This window comes from Malus domestica, chromosome 10 (genome assembly GCF_042453785.1).
Source record: "Malus domestica chromosome 10, GDT2T_hap1".
Classification (NCBI taxonomy): Eukaryota; Viridiplantae; Streptophyta; class Magnoliopsida; order Rosales; family Rosaceae; genus Malus; species Malus domestica.
Genome location: NC_091670.1, coordinates 26,635,624 through 26,654,749, shown reverse-complemented (window position 1 = coordinate 26,654,749; position 19,126 = coordinate 26,635,624). Strand labels below are relative to the sequence as shown.

Here is a 19,126-nt window from a genome sequence, read left to right as displayed (position 1 = left end):
AAAATGTCATAATTTTCTTTTTCTAACAATTAAACACCATGATACATTTCCGCATTTTAATTTTTTAAGTCCTTATATCATTCCAATAATTGAAATAAAAGTTTACGGACAATAATTTTAACTGTTAATAATGAAGGTAATATAAAATTTTCTAAGTATTCTTGGGTTATGAAAACTGTTAAAAGACAATATTCTTGGGTTATTTAACTCAGAATATAAAGTATTAACATAATATATATATATATATATATATATATATAATAGACCATGAAATTTAAAGTGGTTAAGAAAAACTATATTATATTAGCTACAGAAATCATGCAATATAGTCGATAGCATTAATTTAAGTTTTGTCAGATAGGGAACATGGTTTGTGTTAATTTTACATATATAAAATAAATAGGTAAACGATTACCCGTTTATAACCACGGTTAATACTCATAACCACCCATTTAAATTTCAAGAGTAAACGGTTATACCCATAACTGTTTATTTATCTAAATGGTTACCCATAACCATAACCGTGAAATTTAAATGGACGGGTAACCGTAGTTACCCATAACCGATGGGTATTTGTCCATTCCTAATTGTAATACTAACTCCAAAGTCCACCCCAACCCGCAAACCACTATAACCGCGGTTGCTAAAAAATAAAATCGGTGCCGCGATGGTAATTGATTAAGGGCCACCATCACAAGGGGTTAATGATGATAAAGGAGCTGCGTTAGGAGGGTGAAGATTGTAAGGGCCTTTCAGGGAGAAAATACCTTGGGGTGTATTATTTGTATACGAAAACGTTATAGAAAATTGAAAGAAAAGTATTCTACTTCCTATAATAATTTTATCTTGCCAGTTTGTATTTAACATGAATATTTTAGCCGTTGATTCAATTTTTTTCTAATACGGTTTAGATTTGTGAATCACCACCAATTTGTTCGTATTGGATGCAAAATCCTGAGTACAATGTTAATCTCAAATGTTGTCAGAATAATGTATCTTCAACTTTAATGATAAGACGAAATCTCTCTTGTTGCGATTGAACTCTATGAACTTTGTTTATGGAGGCCGAAGTATGTAAAACTCTATTGTATACTTAAAGGTAAAAGGATGTAGCCCGGAAGGCATTCACAGGAGACACAGGCTCCAAAAAGAAAAACGACTTTTCATCCCCTAGATTCTTTACCTTTTTTTATTCAATTATTTAAAGGTTTATACTAATCAAAATGTATTGAGCGATGACCATGTGGTAGACACAATCTTATGTCATCTCTGAAAGAGTTCCAATGTCATAATCCAAATAGCACTCAAAGGAACGTTAAATTGAAGAAGTGGCAATTAACATCGTGCAGCAGCAGAAATGCACTTTGGGTGAGCATTTATGATGTGTTGTGAAGAAACATAAAAGTGGGAGAGACGTATCTACATTGTGTACGCCACCACAACAATATTCGGAATTGATAAGTACTGCCATGTGTTTCAACTTTCTTACATAACGTTGCTTTGTAGATTTGGGACACCCCATAATAGCATACTCGGTTGCACCAGTAGAAGGTGGTACGCCTCCCTGCTGTAAAAGAGGGTTTAAAACCACAAGCCCTAGACTAAATTCTAGTCAAACTACAGATTGATCAAAATTGAACCAAAAATCAGGATAAGATTCGATTGCAACGGAGAAAAAGTGCTGGCTCTAGAGCTCAATTATCTGGTGTCGACAATACTAATCACGTGACGGATTAGTCAGGAACGACAGTTTTATGAACACAAAGAGATATATCTGTTGAAAAATTCAATATTATATTTATTATATTAAATTGATTAATTGAATGAAAATTAGAAGTGATGCCTTTTGGTAAAATATGTGTCTATCCTAATGAAGAGTTGTAGTTTTTTACTCTTCATGAATGATCACATGTTTTATAAAGAGATATCTCAAATTCTATAAATAGGGAAGCCCATAAACATAAGATAACTTTTCATTTTTTACATAATCATACATAGAGTGCACTTAATATTAGAGTCTTATCGAGTCCATATGAAAAACTATTCAACACAATCGTGGTTCATTGGAGCCTTGTGATTTGGAGTACTACTATTACAAGAACGTGATCGTTATACCTTGGAAGACAAACGGTCAACTATGAGAACCGTATTGGGACATAAACTTGTCTAAGGACAAAGTGTCCAACACTTACCTCGACCGTATTTTCAAATTTTCCTAATTCATTATGTCATGTTCATTTAATATTAGTTACTCATGTACATGCATTATTTTGATATATAATTACACGTATTATTTATTAATTTTTTATATAATTTAATATAACAATTAGACCCTGATTTTTTTAACGATTTCTGAATTACAGAGCGAGAAAATATTCTCTCTTTTTACAAAGGGGTCTCACATCCAGAAAAGGGGACGGAGCATATCACAGCATGACAAGCACTAGAGCTGCACACTCAGAGAAGGACAAGCAAAAAGTGTGAAAAAAAAGATAAAAGTAGGAATGGGACATCTCCATATAGCCGTTGCCGTTAAAAAATTGCAAATATATTAAGAACCATAAGGGAACGTACAAGGACAAAGAACGGCAATTGATCACAGAGGAACGAAACAATAGCCGTTGGATGGAAGCCTGCAGAAACTACAACTTCACTATATGGAATAGCATCAAAATGTGGATCAGTTGGGATGTTCTAAACTTCTAGTTACCGAAAAAGACCCTCTATAAATTTATTAAATCGCGAATAGATTGAATGTTAAGAATGGAGGGGGAGCCTAAAATAACTGTTCTGAGAAGAAAACCGCAGTTTATTCACCCTGTTATGGAGGAAATGAGAGGTGTGCGCGGGCGTTGCATACCTTCCTCACTCACAGTTTGGCACCGGGGAACTTGCAGGATCCATAACCTGAAAACAGAGACAGATAAAGATCCCATAAGGAGACGCGGAATGTAATTGCACCTCAAAGAACTTGTAATGATAATTGGTGTTCCTATCTCATATCCACTATCAAGCTATCCTATAAAAGCTAATGATGCCGCCATACTATAACAATCACTGAACAATGCTTATAGAGGGTCCTGAATTTGTTGACGGAGAGGTCCTGAATTTGAATCTCATGAATTATCGAACAACGCTTATATGCCTAACTATAAAACAAAGGTATTTTACAATGCGGGACAAATACCGCTAAATGTGAGCGTCTGGTCGATCAGTACAACACACCCGGTGAACCAAACACTCATATCCCTAAACTATCTCATATTGGAGAATTTCCACCACAAAACAATATTACGTCCAAGTTAGCTATAGCAATGTGCTCTTCCAATGAACTTAATTTCGAGTACCCCTCCATAATTTAGATTAGATTAGATTAGACTAGACTATCGTTCGATTTACAAGATAACAATTATGATAATAATTAACAATCAGATAACTAGAACAACTAATTAATGAAGCAAAAAATGAAAGGAGAAAATTGACTTACTTGGATCCTTGATGGTTTGAGTAGCGAGCCCGCCGAAGTAACAGCTCCCACCAGCCTTCCTAAACTGAGCCCAATACGCGCTAAACGCATAGCTCGCGTGCCAAGACAACGTATCCGGTTTAAAGCACTTCCCTCCGGGTTGAATCGGGTCACAGGTTTTATTCCCCTGCGAGCAGGCGTACGATAGAGCCGACGCCACCGCGCTCCTATTCGCTCCCTTCGCCACCATGCACCAAATCGGCCCCTTATATGGCTTGTTATTCTTCGCCGCCGGCAACGGCGGGTACTCCGACACGGGAGTCTTCCCGCTCAAGTCAATCGGGTACACATGCGACCCGTTCGGGTATAGCAACCCGAAATTCCGCTCCGTGCTTGGACCCGTTTTGGTGTTCTCGTTGAATAGAGCGAAGACGAAGCTGGGGAACACTACACCCGGTCGGGCCGGAGTCCCGACCGGCGGTTTGGCGTTGAATTTTTTTACAACGTTTCGGTTGTAAGTGGCGGCGTTACGGATGTTAGCGCCAATCTGATCGTAGTCGCCACCGCTGGGCCAGCCCGTTTCGGCGATCCAAATCCGAGTATCTGGGTACCCGAGTCTTTTCATCGCGAAAATCAAAGCGTCCACCATTTGATCGAAGAGGTTGTGGTAAGTTAAGCCGGAAACCGGGTCGGTGACTGTAATGTTCTTGGATTCGAACAAAGCGTAGCCCAAATCGATGTTGGTCGGGTCGGAGGACCAAGGGAAATACGTGTAGACATCGACGAAGAAGAAAGACTTGGTTTTGTTGATAAATTTCAACAAGGGTTTGAGGACCAAACCCGAAACATCGGACCGAAACGTGCCGTTCGACGGCGGAAACGACGATTCGAGGACGTCCATGGCCAATGGGGTTCCGACTTTCACTTTTGTGATTCGGTGGGTCTTCAGAGCGGCTTTGATTTTCCGCATTGCCGGCACGAGATTATACCAGATTTGTTTATCGGGTTGGCTGAGGATTTCGTTTCCAACAAGGAGGTATCGAATCAGAGTCTCCGGGTAAAAGGGGACGACGTTGGTGTGGACCCAATGGTCGGCGAGCGTCTGATTGGAGGAGATGTTGTTGATGAGCTCGTTGGGGACCATGATGGAGACCTGGAGGTCGGTGTTACGGAGGGCGGTGAGGATTTTGGGGTTGGCATCGTAGAGCTTGACTCGCTTGGCCTTGAGAGACTGGATGAGCTTCACCGACTGCGACGGCGGTGGGAGGTTGTTGCCCAGCTGGCCGTAGTTCACACCCACCTTGGGGGCGAGCTCCGCACCTGAAAAAATCAAAAGGGGTGAGAGAAAAATACCAAATGAACAAAACCCATGTCGCTATTTTTGAGATTTTGGGGAAGAAACTTACTGGAAATGGAAAATGAGAGGCAGATGATGAGCAGGGGGAGAAAACCCAGCTCCATTTTTTGTGGATTTTGAGCTGCCAGAGTAACTAAAAGATGAGCTTTTGCTAATTGTGTGGGCTTTGGAGCAGAAAGAAGTGATCTGGAGCTCAAAGATTGGATCTTTGAGGAAAAAATAAGAGATAAAATGAAGGAACTAGGACCCTTGTATAAAAGGAAGGAGTGAGATGTTGCAGTTGTTTGAGGAGTGAAAGAAGATTGGGAATAACTTTATAGAAAAGATAAAGAAAAGAAGAAAGGGATGAGAGAGAGAGAGTGAGCAGATGGAAGAATGGAAAGAAAGAGTAAAGGTTAGAGTAGCTGTGTTACTGTTTTTGGGGTTTATTATTAAGTTAATGAGGCTTACTATTTTGCTTGGTTTCCATGAAGGTGAGGAAAGGTGGAATCAAATGGTGACTCAGTCATGGCAAAAGGTCTAATTAGATACGGACGAAAAGTACAATTAGCCGTTCGAGTGTTGGCAGCTTCATAAATTTCCAGCTCAGAGGGCTTCTCCTCCTGCCACTTACAGCATATAGCTTACCAATGAAGAAAATTTTGGGTAGGGCTATAAGCTTTAATATCTCCCTTATCAAAACGTGCTAGCATTCCCCCACTCCCTATTCTCTTACTCCTTCATTCTCTCTTTTCACTTTTTTTTTTTCTTTTTCCTCTTTATTAAAAAATGAACATAGGTCGTCGATAAGATTTAATCGTAACTATTTAAATAAAAAGAAAGAGAAATTAAGAAAAAAGAGAATCATACTCCTATCAAAACATTATAATCACTTAATTGGAAAAGAAGACGTCTTGAACTTGCAGAGAGATCTCAAGAACGAGATAGGTTTAGGCTCTTCTATGCACTATTGCTCCTTGTTCACCAACTAATGGGGAATTCTAAGGTTGTGATATTGATAGCAGTATGTACAGGGACCTAAACCTTATATAGTGTGATATGGTAGTGTTATTTACACAAATTTTTTTACATTCCACACTTCTTGTTAATTTTACTTATTGATCTTCTTTATTCATTCCATCCAACAAACCCTAACAAGCCTATAACTAAAATATTATAATCCATAGGGTTACTTTCTTTACAAGAATCCCTTATTCCCTTGGTAATTAAAACCAATCATCACTATACTTGAGACACAAAAATAGCTTACCAAATAGAACTCCAACTCTAATCTTTTTCAGATATAACCATCTAAATGAATTAGGGTTGAGCTGTTTAATTCGAACATTCTCCCATTAAAAAGTTAAATTTTAAATTAATCAAGTCATTATCGAGTTTAAGGTCACGCAAAAATGTAAATTTATTGCATGCTTCAAAAACAAAGATTTATAACTGTACAAGACAATTATAACCTAAATTTTATAAGACAACATAATCAAAACGTTGTTGTATCCGTTTATATAAATTACTTACTATTTTCTCATTTTCTATTTGTATTTTCCCTATTACCCAAAAAAACAAAAAAAAAACAATGCCCGAGTCCAGTTTAGGTCACCAATGTCCAATTAATACTTCTTTTTAGGGCTCCAAATGGACTATTTAAAATATAAAATAATGAAGATATATCTTTACGATAAAAAGACTAGGCGACTTTGGTAAGAAAACTGGAACGCAACGTCGGGTATGTGGAACATGTTACTTGGGCATTGGATTCTTAGTCGAAAAGATATTCTAAACAGATTCTCGTGAATTTTTTTTTAATTTTTTGTTATCTCACCGTTTAATATTAATTTTTATATTAATATTATAAAATATTGTGTTAAAAATATGAAGTGTCAGAGAATTTATGAAGAGTCATTAGCATTTCTCTTCAATCAAAACCATTAGAACAGTCAAAAGTATAACTTTATGTTCATGATATTACGATTTAATGATAGGAAAGAGATCCTCTTCGGATCATTTCCTCCTAATCCATCAAATCAGGAGATCCGTGCCGTTGAAATTTAATCTAACGGCTATGTTGATGCACAAAACCGGAGGTCTTGGAACAACGTAAATCCTACCGTGAATCTACAAGGAAAGTAAATAACACAAGATGTATCGTGGTTCACCACACTGATATTGTATTTATCTGAGAGGTGAGGGAGAGAATGTTAGAGCCTCTGTAATGAGAGCGAGGCTCTGAGAGGGGGTGAGAGGGCCTAGGAATTGGCCTCCTCTAATTGTAAAGGTGAGGAGTCCTTTTATATAATAAGGGCTTCTCACTTATTACATATTTGCCCCTTCCTTTATTACATAATTACATTTAAGTCCCTCGAGTATTTGTACGAGATCTAAATACGAAGGCCCTAAGTATGATATAAACAATAGTCCCCCAAGTCTTCAGTCAAGAGAGTCTTTTGGCCGGAGACTTGAAATTCAGTCCATGTATGGGCCGAAGTAACTAGATGTTGTCTTGAACTAATGCTCGATATGAGACAGTGCTTAGTCTGACATGATGCTCAACTAGAAGTAGCACATGTTGTGAGGCTGCTCGACTCGTGACTTACGTTGCCTTAGTTGGCTCGGTTTGTGGCGTTGAAGGTGAATGAGTCCCTTTTATAGAATAAGGGCTAACTCCTCAATACATGAATGATGGGCTAGAGTTGATATTCTCTAATGATGGTGAGGGAGTCTCTTTTATAGAATAAGGACTCGCTCCTCAATACATAAATGATGGGCTAGAGTCCCCCAAGTATTTTTCATGAGTGCTCTCTAATGAAAGTGAGGGAGTCCCTTTTATAGAATAAGGGCTCGCTCCTCAATATATAAGTGATGGGCTAAGTCCCCCAAGTATTTTTCATGAGTGCTCTCTAATAAAAGTGATAGAGTCATTTTTATAAAAATAAGGGCTCGCTCCTCAATACATGAATAATGGGTTAAGTCCCCCGAGTATTTTTCATGAGGCCCAGTTGAGGCCTAATATATGGTACATAATGTAATCCGCCAAGTCTTCGGTCAATAGAGTATGTTGGCTTCAAATTGAATCCATGTATTTTTCATTTTTATAAATTACTTACTATTTTCTCATTTTCTATTTGTCTTTTCCCTATTACCCAAAAAAACAAAAAAAAAAAAACAATGCCTGAGTCCAGTTTAGGTTACCAATGTCCAATTAATACTTCTTTTTAGGGCTCCAAATGGACTATTTAAAATATAAAATAATGAAGAAATATCTTTACGATAAAAAGACTAGGCGACTTTGGTAAGAAAACTGGAACGCAAAGTCGGGTATGTGGAATATGTTGGTTGGGCATTGGATTCTTAGTCGAAAAGAAATTCTATTCTCGTGAATTTTTTTTTTTAAAATTTTTTGTTACCTCAGTTTAATATTAATTTTTATATTAATATTATAAAATATCGTGTTAAAAACATGAAAGAGCAGAAAATTTATGAAGAGTCGGGAATATCCTTAGCATTTCTTTTCAATCAAAACCATTATAACAGTCAAAAGTATAACTTTATGTTCTTGATATTACGATTTAATGATAGGAAAGAGATCATCTTCAGATCATTTCCTCCTAATCCAACAAATCAGGGGATGTGTGCCGTTAAAATTTAATCCAACGGCTACAAACGAGGGCCCACTTTAAAAGTTATAATAACTTCAGCCGTTTGGTCAAATTTCAACGGCACGGATCCCCTGATTTGGTGAATTAGAAGGAATGTATCCGAAGTGGATCCCTTTCCTTAATGATATTTTTATTATTGTACTTTTATGTGCAAGTGGAAGCAAATTTTAACAAAGTACTGTATATCAACGTCGTAAATTAAAGTAAAAAATCAAACAATTTCAAAATAAGAACATAAGATATTAATGCAGTTTAACGTAAAACACGTCCACGAGCGAACTATGGCGAGAAATTTCACTAAACAAACGAATATTACAAAAGAATGTTTAACTCTCACAATCCAAATTCTACTAATTACAAAACTCCAAACTAAACAAGTAGAGAACGCAAAACAAACAAATGAGATTCTCTCCAATTATTCTCTCTCAAAAACGCAAATTAACTCTCAAAGATTTGTACTCTAATAACCCACACCTGACCGGCCCGGTTCTACTCGCAGTCATTAATTTGATCCTAGTGGACATTCGACCCAGTCCAATACTACTCCGATTACATTAGCCCAGACCAAAAGCACTCTTTCTAGGTTCTAACCCAGTAGCTCGTCCCTGTTTCCCACCTTACTGAATAGTGAGTACTCCCCAACATTACACTTCCTCCCTCGCTCTATCATGATGCCGGTGACCTTACGCCGCCTTCTCACCGGCGTCACCGCCACTATCAGAAACCCTAATGTTCACCTTCTTCCACGCCCACCTCTCCCCTATCGCCACGTACATCCCTACCCCTCATTTCCGTCCTCACATCCGTCACTCTATCTCAACCACCGCCTCCTGTCCTCCTCACCCACAGAAAACCCTATCCCCCCGAACCCGCTCCGAACCCGAACCCCACTTGAAAAGCAATTCGAGACGTGGGTCCAGAAGCTCAAACCGGGGTTCGGGCCGCTCGAAGTGAACGAGGCCCTGAAAGCCCAATCGGACGCGGATCTCGCCCTCGACATTTTCCGATGGACCGCCCAGCAGCGGAACTACAAGCACAACCACGCCACCTACCTCACCATGATCAGAATCTTGCTCGACGGCAGACGCTACCGCCACGCCGAAACCCTAGTCGAAGAGGTAATCGCCGGAGCCTGTGAAATTAGCGTGCCCCTTTACAATTCCATGATTCGATTTTGCTGCGGAAGAAAGCTGCTTTTCAATCGTGCTTTTGATATTTATAAGAAAATGTTGAATTCCGAGAATTGCAAACCGAATCTTGAAACTTATGCATTGCTGCTGAACTCGTTGCTTAGGAGGTTTAATAATATGCATGTTTGCTATGTGTACTTGCGCGCCGTGCGGTCTTTGTCGAAGCAGATGAAGGCGTGCGGTGTGATTCCAGATACGTTTGTGTTGAATATGATCATAAAGGCGTATTCGAAGTGTTTGCAGGTTGATGATGCAATGCAGGTTTTTCGCGAAATGGGGTTGTACGGTTGTGAGCCAAATGCGTATACTTATGGCTACATAGCTAAGGGGTTGTGTGAGAAGGGGAGGGTTGCTCAGGGTTTAGGGTTTTACAAGGAAATGAGAGGAAAAGGGTTGGTGCCTAGCAGTAGTACGTATATGATTGTGATTTGCAGTCTCGCTATGGGACGGAAGTATGATGATGCAACTGAGGTTGTGCTTGATATGTTGAGTAATGCTATGTCTCCTGATTTGTTAACTTACAAAACGTTGTTGGAAGGGTTGTGCCGGGATGGAAAGGGTGTCGAGGCATTTGATTTACTAGAGGATTTCCGGAGGAAGGATAGTATGATGAATGAAAGGACTTACAAGACTTTGTTAAATGCTTTGCATTTTGTAAATGGAGAGTAGATCAATTCTTGTGCTGAGTTCAGCTCAAGACGTCTATGCCTTTTCCTTGGTTGGATTCGTACATGAGATAGGGAATCTCATATGGTCGATGCTGAGAGGATGTAGTAATGTGACCATGCCACTATCAGCCTGAAGATGTATAGCATGTATGTTCTGCTACACGACACACGTTTAGGCGATTCTTTTTCATTACTATTGAGGATGAGTTGGGATTGCTGAGAACATTAAGTTCTGCATTTCAAGGATACATTGGAGTTGAAGTGTAATTTGGAGGATAGCAGAGTTTACATGTATGCTGGAGCTGCATGGTAAACATGTCAAATTCCAAGGAGTCGGAACTAAGTGAACTCTTTCTCAGAGACTCGGAGGAAGTGATCTTGCAGACCGACGCTACCACGATTTGCGGGTTATGTTACATGGCTTGAACATATTGTTGTCCAGATTTGTCTCCCAGGAGAAGAAGCTTGCAAGTTTATTTCCGTTTTCTTATCTGACTGGATGAGTTATCAAAACAATGATATAGTGGATGTTAAACATGTAAACTGTTAACATTTTCAGCCATTTATTAATAAAATACATAGCATTCAATCAAAGCTTTTACTTGATCCTTATTGAGACTCGGCCATGGCAATCCCTACCTTGGGCGGATTCTTGGGTGTAGCTTTTACTTGATCTTTATTGACATTTGCCATTGTCTTGTAATTTAATTTCAAACTTTCAATGTTTGAAACTTTAGAAATGAGTTCCACACTGTTTGGTTTATCTTTTGTATAGATGATGATGTGTTAAATTGTGTTTTAAATAATTTTGATGTTATTTGGTTCAAAATTGAGATTTATTTACAAGATTGAACTTGATAAAGTTTGGCAAACTCGCATGAACCCAAACACAGACCAAACTCGAATTAGGAATGTAGGTTTAAAGTTGGGTTGGCGATCTAACTCGTCAAACCTGCCCAAGATGCACCTCTAGACTCATGTAAACGGTGAGTTCAATACCTAATAATTATGAAATGAGACGTAAAATGTGACTTCAGAAAATCAAAACATCTACCATCTTGAAAATAATGATTTGTCCCTGAAGATTACCATATGACGATTTTCTAGTATCACATAATAATAGCTATTTTATGATAACTAACTTTATACAAGTCATGATTTCTCTTGGAGAGATCAAATAAACTATAATTAGCCTTTATTTTATTTTATTTTTGATAAAACAAGGGGAAAAAACATAGACAACCTAACATAAACCCTCAAAACAAACATATCTCATTTTACAAACTCCAAGCACATCATCCCTTTTAGAGCAGACACAATCCAAGCAGGAGGATCATGGAAAACAAGGCTCTACTTCGTCTGATTAGCAACATGATTTCGCTTCCTGAAAACATAGTTCACCTGATATCTGACCAAACTATCCATCATTGTCTTACAATTAGTCACAATTATATAAAAAGAATGAAAGTTATTAGATAAATTTTGCTTGAGCAAAGTAACAGCAGACAAAGATTACATCTTAATAATGAGAGTAGTTATAATTAGCCTTTAAAAATGGAAAATGATTTTCAATTTTTCACACTAATTTTTTCATGTTCATTTTCAGAGAATCTATATAATCATTGTTGTGGTAAATGAATGAGTAAAAAAGGAAAAAATATTTACAAAGTGGACCATTGACTGCCACATAAGCCATATCGACGTATTCACAACCAATAGAAATCCATATTTGAGGCCCATTTATAACCCTGAGATCCCCTCCTCGGACACACTCGGACTGAGCGACCGCTGCTGCAATGAAACCCGTTGCCATTCTCTTCTTCTTCCTGTCTCTCTCCAGCTCCGGTAGGTCTTAAATCACTCACGGAATCCTACGAATTCCTGATTCCATTTGGGCTCAAAACTTTCAATTTCATTTGCTAACTTGTTTTTGCTTTCTAAATCTAGTTTTTGCGGCCAAGGAGGTCAAAGAGTTGCAGATTGGCGTCAAGGTAAATTTGCCCCTTTCGTTTTTTGTTTCATTGAACTGTTTTCCGAGTCCAATTTGTAATCGAAACGATGTGTTTATGTCGAAATTGTGGATGATTTGCGGGAGCTGATTGATTTGTGGTGATTTGTGTGTGGGGCAACTGCTTGGTTGAGTTTAAAGTTTCTTACTTGATGAGTCATTGAATTATGATCTTTTCTTTACAAAGCGGTATTCTAATCTACTCCAATCTGCGGATGTTTGCGCATCCTCGCCAACTGGCCTAACTCACATATGCAAGTTACGATCTTTTTTAATAGCATATTATGTTTAAGACCCTTGGGTTATTTTTCGCCCCCGTTATTTTCGTTGATCAGCTTGTTTGGATTTGGGTCATTTTCTTTGAAGGGTTGCTTGTTCCTATCATTATGCTATGAAGTGCTTTGATTTGCCGACTCTTGGGTTAGATTTTTTAAGATTTTTTAAGATTTTGTTGTTATTTCTTTGTTTTTCTCTGCTCGTGTATTTAACCTTGGACGAAGAGCGTTCTGCTAGAATTGGTTGGAAGTTGGAGCTCATCCTTCCTTCACCTTTATTGATACTTGGAACTTGCTTTTATTTTGCAGTATAAGCCGGAATCTTGTGAAATTAAGGCTCGTAAAGGTGATACAGTCAGGGTGCACTATCGGGTAAGTTGAATCTATGGAACAGCTGACGGTTTTATGTATGATGGTATATGCATATAAATACTTTCTTGTAATCAGAATCAGATTAGCATTTTGTTATTAAATGTGATTACCAAACATAGCATACTTTTTGTTTTGCTTAAGAAAGGTCAAACTTTGCAATCATATTCTTTGCTTTAGAAACCTGACAAATCAATTGTTATTTCATCATTTATTGGATCTATTCTTATGTAAATTATGCTGCCTATGTATCCGTTACTCGTCTTGTACATCTTTTTATATGTTCTGGTTAATAGAGAGCTCATACTCCGCTGAAGTGAAACCTAATAGCATCTGGTTGAGACTGATGTTAACGTCCGTTGTGGGTATTAGTTTGGTATTTTCCACCTGTCTATTCTATCAGTCAGATCCCCCCTACCCCTGCCCGTGTTCGGTGAGAATATGGGGTATACCAATTGATATCAGCAAATCTTCTGCAAGATCTCTTGAGAATGTTCAGGTTCTGACAGACTTTGTGTCACATGATACGCTTTGACATTCAACTTTCAGTTTCAGTTCATCAGAAGCTTTTTCTTAATTGCTTGTACTCTTTTTCATTCAATCTGAATTCTACCCGCGTTCATGTAGTTGTCTTACCATAAGTCAGATTTTTGAGCCAATTTCTCATCCTATAATGAAGACTGAAAAGACTAAAAGTTTTTGTCTTTAACCTTTGCAGGGGAAACTCACTGATGGAACTGTATTTGATTCTAGTTTTGAAAGGGGCGATCCAATCTCTTTTGAGCTTGGGACTGGTCAAGTTATAAAAGGTTCGTGGTGCACTATTTAATTCATGTCCATATTCAAATGTAGTTTTCTTACTCTTGTAAAAGTACCTTATGCTGGAATACATAACAGGTTGTAGGCAAACCCATAGCTTGACAATTGTTTGTATAGGAAGCGTTTGTTTATTCTATATATCTAAGCCTATGCATAAGTAACCAATTTCAGATAATTACATTCATTAGTTGTTTCTACTGGCTATAAGAGTTTAATGGACTTTTCAGCTTGTCAATATTCTAACCTGCTTCGTCTACTAATGACAGGCTTACTATGACTGTTTTCTAAACTTTACTGAATGTACTTTTGGATTAAACTATGTTCAACTCGTGGTCTTAATAACTTGGGTTCCTTTCAATTTTAAATTGGTGATGGGTTTGCTGCATGTAATGGCATTGTAGCCTTTTACTAGAACCATACATTTAGCATAACTGCGCTCTTAATATTTTGGTTAAGATCTCCAGAGGTGGACATACGTATTGATATTGAAAACTTGGTATAATATTACCTTCAGAATTCAATTTCAGCATATGAAAGGATTTCTTCTTTGCAGGATGGGACCAAGGATTGTTGGGAACGTGCGTAGGTGAGAAGCGGAAGTTGAAAATACCTGCAAAACTTGGTTATGGGGAGCAGGGTTCTCCACCAACCATCCCAGGTAATAAATTATTCCAATCCGCGTGTGTCCAGACCTCTTTTAATGTGAAACATGTGTAAAAGCAGTAAGATCCGCTATTTCGGAAATTAAAATCTCAAACGAGTGAGGTTGTTTTTTGAACGTTGCAGGTGGTGCAACACTGATATTCGAGACCGAGCTGGTGGAAATTCTGGGGAGAAATTCAAAAGCTGAAGATGAAGAGCTGTAGGTGGGGAATGATTCCTTTCTTAGTTTTGTTCAAGCAATTCCTTGTATCCACAACCCAGTGGAGCCAAAACGTTATTTTGGTTTATGTCTTTACTTTATAATCAGGGTATTTTGTCTGTGACATCACTATTGACCAAAAAACAGTGGCTTCACTTGTCAAGGCATGATACGTTGTAAGATTGTTAATGTTCATGCAAGCTTAAGAGAATTTTTTTTCATATTTCACTACCATGTTGTTAGGAAGATGATTTTTACACTCTTTCTAGCTTCTCACAAGCCCATCTTTAGTTTTGGACGTCGGATTGAGTAAATCAAACAAAAACAACGGTAAGGATTAAACATGAGTGTGAGAGGTTAAAAACGGTGTGTATTTCCCTATTGTTTGGTTCCATGTTGTAACCTGTTAATTATGCCCTATCAATTAAGAGAGAACAGAGGGAATAAATAATGGGTTACACGGTAGAACCTTTCCTAGGCAAGCTTTTGGCAAAGCCTGTCTCTTCAACCCAATTGCCTGTAGAGGTTTAAAGGACTTGCCCTCCCATTTCAGTACCCTCCCCGTGCCCTTTTGTTTTGTGTGGTCACGGTTAAGCCACGTCAACATTTTTTATTGTTTTTTTATAAAAATAATAAAACAAAAAGAAATAGTAATATAAAATATAAAATATTGACGTGGCTTAACCGTGACTACACAAACAGGAGGGCACGAGGAGGGCACTGAAATGGGAGGGCAGACAATCCAAGTCCGAGGTTTAAATGACTAGAAACAAGCCGATTGCTTAATTAGGTCCAGATGGTATTATTTGTGCTTAAGTTTCACTGAAGATTGATGTTTTCATTTAGTACTATGGTCTAGTAGTATTCCTCTTCACTTATAATTGAAAAGTCTTAAGTTTGATTCTCGTCAAAGGTGAATTTAAACCATATTATTACTAGCTCATTGTGTGACTAAGCCCACTCCCCCTCCCTCTTAGTATAAATAATATTGTTTGTTAAAAAATAAAATTAAAAACTCAAGATTGATATTAGCACTGAAAGGATTACAAAACCAAAAGAAAACCAATATTTTGAAATAATTGCATGATCCAACACTACTACAAAATGGGCTTATTGTGTCGGTGGTTGGTGTCGCTTCTATACAACGTAGTGGCGGATTAGACATTCCGACATCTACTTAACATGGTGTCGGAATTACTGTTGGTTATAAACGACATAAACTGTTAATGTCGCTTATAAACGACATAGATTTTAATATTTTTAATACTGGTGTCGCATTAAAAAAAAATTGTGTCGCTTTTAACCGTCATAACGTTAGCGTCGGTTAAAAGACAACTAGTGTTGCTTCTACCCGACACTAATGATAGTTTTTAAATATTTTCAAAGACAGTGTCGGTTGTAGCTGACATAGGTTTTAATTTTTATTAAATATTTTGAAACCCGGTGTCGGATTAAGGGGATTAACCGATGTCAATACCCTTTTCGTGACTCTAGCAGTGGTGTCGGTTCTTCTATCCGACATTGCATTATTTGACGTCGGATTTTTGGTAAAAATCCGACAGTAATTGGTGTTTCTTGTCTGTTTTACACCACCAGTGATAGCCTCTTTTGTAGTAGTGCAAAAATGATCATTCGTTTTGAAGGGATTATTCGTTTTGAGCTTTAATGATCCAATTTGTTTTTAGAACAACTATATATTTTATACGAACGGTAGGGGAACTTTGGTTAAGCCATACAAAATGATCCAAAAATTAGCTGGGAAGTCTAACTCGAACTGGTGGAGCTGTCTTTGCCTTTGCCTATCCAGTCAGGATGTTTGGTCGAATTTAGTATCCTTGTTATTCGATGGGGATTTTTCCTATCTTTGATCGGATCAAGACACCTTATCTAATCGGGATCGGGATTGGGATCATGAAATCAGAATTCGAACCAAGCCAAACTACTCAATTGCTTGTTATTTTTTGTCAAATGACCATTATAATTTCTTACCTATAAGCGCAAAAGAAGAAGCCAAAAACTCTAGTTCGTAGGTTTTTCTTTTCTCTTTTACTCTCTCGTATAGTACATCGATTTTCAATTGGAAAACTAGGAATGTTCAAGAAGAAGAGAAAGCCAGACGACATCAACAACCAAGGCCGTAGGCAGACACCACCTTTTGATATCATGAAGAATGTTGTACAGCGCCTGAACATAAGTGATCGGATTCGCTTATGCATCGTCTGCAAGTCTTGGAGCTCGATTGCTATGCAAAGAGACATCCGTAGTGGTCCACAATTCCCGTGGTTAGTACTCATTCAACAGAGTTCAGAATACTTAGACTTGTCCATCCCATCCGAGGGTAAGGTTATCAAGTTAGCGTTGCCAAAGAGAAATCGAGGGTGGTTCCATAGTTCCTCCAAAGGTTGGTAATTATGGTCAAGGAAAAGCGACTAAACTCTAAAGTATTTCTACTAAACCCTATTTCAGGAGCCAAACACAAGCTTCCATCCTTGATCGCAATTCCATCTTTCGTAGGCTTTGTGAAAGAGGATAAAACGCCACGACATGGAGAAGCTGACTATTTTGTTCAGAAAATTGCGTTATCTAGTTCAGATATCTCAGAATGCACAGTGGCAGCAATGTTCTCTTCGATGGAATTGGGATTGTGCAGGCCAGGAAAAAAAAGATGGACCATACTGAATTATAAAATTGACCAGCGTTTAGATATATTGTTTTCGTCGAGTGGCAAGCTATACACCTGGGTTAAAAATCATAAGATTGAGAATGAGAATGGCAGCGTTATAGCTCGCACCATAAGACTTCGAGATGGTTACCAGGTGGAACTGAAGTTGGTTTATGACAAAGAAGAAGAATGGCAACGTTTTAACGTGGATCCTTGCTATCAACGTTTTAGTATTGGTGTTTACTTCAAAAACAGACACGAGTCATATTTGATAGAGTCAACAACCCACAACAAAGTCGTGTTGATCCATCAGATGAAGGATTCTATCATATTTGGTCAGTATGATGCAAATAAATTTGTGAGAACTAGTGACTTTGTAGTTTACAAGATTGACATTGAGAATGGCGGCATCTTTCTCAGGGTACGAAGTTTGGGAAATGAAATATTGTTTCTTGCAAAACAAGGTTCTTCCTTGTCCTTCCCGGCGAATAGTTTCAAAGGGTTATAAGGGAATTGCATTTCTTTTGAAGCAAATGGAGTCCTTCAATTTAATTCTTCTATGCGTTTTGCAACTTACTATGAAGCTCTTAGATTGCCAACTGAATCGAACGAAAGCGATGTCTTCTACTTAGACGACGGGAAAATTGAAGGATCTTTCTCAACTGATGATGAAACGTCAAGATCAACGGAGTGTGGACTGAGTTGGTTCAGTCCAGGTTTATAGCTAGAGATATGAGTTGGTGAATGATTGCTTGAAAGTTTTGTTTGTAACTTATACTTTTCAATTTGTAGAAATATGAGACTTTTCCATCCCATCCGAGGGTAAAGTTTGCGCGGATGGAGTTGCCTGAGTGAAATAGAGGGCGGTTTCATAGCTGTTCTAAAGGTTGGTTGGTAATGGTCAAGGGAGAAAGACTAAGCACTGAAATATTTCTACTAAACCCTATCTCCGGAGCCAAACCAACTACCACCCTTTAGAACAATTCCGTCTTTCCAAAACCTTATCGAATCAAATGAATGTTTAAGTAATGAAGGAGGCCAATTCCCTTTCAAATTGGTACTATCTAGTTCAAATGCATTAGAATGTAAGATGGCAGCACAGTTCCGTGTGGGGAATAGGCGGTTTAAGCAGACCGGAAGAAAAAAGTTGGAATCCGTTTGGGCTCAAATTTACACCATCGGCCCGTGCAATCGAGGCCGTTGAGTGAGCATAGTTCTAAACCGTTGAATAAGAAAGTTAAGATAATTTTATTTTGTTAAGAGATAATGTTATGATAATAATTATCTTTTAATAAAATAAATCATCTTGATTTTCTTGTACAAAATAAATGGGATACAGCAAGCGAAATAGTCCGAATTAATTTGGAGTTGTTACCTTGTGGATTAGAGCAGCTCAGCTTAGGACTTTTATCATGTGGCATGGCTGAGATGTGGGTTATGATGGACTTCATCCTACGGATGGGATAACGAAATGGTGGTGTGATATGGCCAAAGGTTAGCTCACATGCATGAATGAAGGTGGGGCCGAATAAACCTTGGCATCCTGCCAAGAATCTAGTCAAACAAATTACATCAACTTTTGTGGGCTTTGAAAAAATGGAAAAGATGTGGTCAAGTTGCGTTGCATGCATGGATGCATCTGAGCAAAAGATAAAGGAGATGCCGCTGGCATATTCCAGTTGGAATTATCATGATGATAATCTGATGAATAGGTGATAGGATATGGCACGTGGTGCAGGAGAATTTGAGGTTAACAACAACTCTAAGTACGAGCCTTATCAAGTGACTAGTGTATCTAGT

The 19,126-nt window shown here is 38.1% G+C and overlaps 3 protein-coding genes across 3 annotated transcripts; 2 read left to right on the top strand and 1 right to left on the bottom strand.

Annotated features, from left to right (window-relative positions):
• Positions 1 to 2,532: 2,532 nt before the first annotated feature.
• Positions 2,533 to 5,390, bottom strand: LOC103445361 (probable glucan endo-1,3-beta-glucosidase A6). Its single transcript, XM_008384359.4, has 3 exons — positions 4,873 to 5,390; positions 3,488 to 4,786; positions 2,533 to 2,907 (listed from the first exon to the last, which is right to left on the bottom strand). The coding sequence occupies exons 1-3, from the start codon at positions 4,925 to 4,927 to the stop codon at positions 2,870 to 2,872; spliced, it is 1,392 nt and encodes a 463-aa protein (XP_008382581.3). The 5' UTR covers positions 4,928 to 5,390; the 3' UTR covers positions 2,533 to 2,869.
• A 3,623-nt stretch (positions 5,391 to 9,013) lies between these two features.
• Positions 9,014 to 10,925, top strand: LOC103445362 (pentatricopeptide repeat-containing protein At3g25210, mitochondrial). Its single transcript, XM_008384360.4, has one exon. It carries the CDS (start codon positions 9,142 to 9,144, stop codon positions 10,330 to 10,332), a length of 1,191 nt encoding a protein of 396 aa, XP_008382582.3. The 5' UTR covers positions 9,014 to 9,141; the 3' UTR covers positions 10,333 to 10,925.
• Positions 10,926 to 11,903: 978 nt separating this feature from the next.
• On the top strand, positions 11,904 to 14,892 carry LOC103445363 (peptidyl-prolyl cis-trans isomerase FKBP15-2). Its single transcript, XM_008384363.4, has 6 exons — positions 11,904 to 12,176; positions 12,279 to 12,322; positions 12,924 to 12,986; positions 13,702 to 13,792; positions 14,356 to 14,460; positions 14,589 to 14,892. The coding sequence occupies exons 1-6, from the start codon at positions 12,128 to 12,130 to the stop codon at positions 14,666 to 14,668; spliced, it is 432 nt and encodes a 143-aa protein (XP_008382585.1). The 5' UTR covers positions 11,904 to 12,127; the 3' UTR covers positions 14,669 to 14,892.
• The last annotated feature ends 4,234 nt before the right edge of the window (positions 14,893 to 19,126 follow it).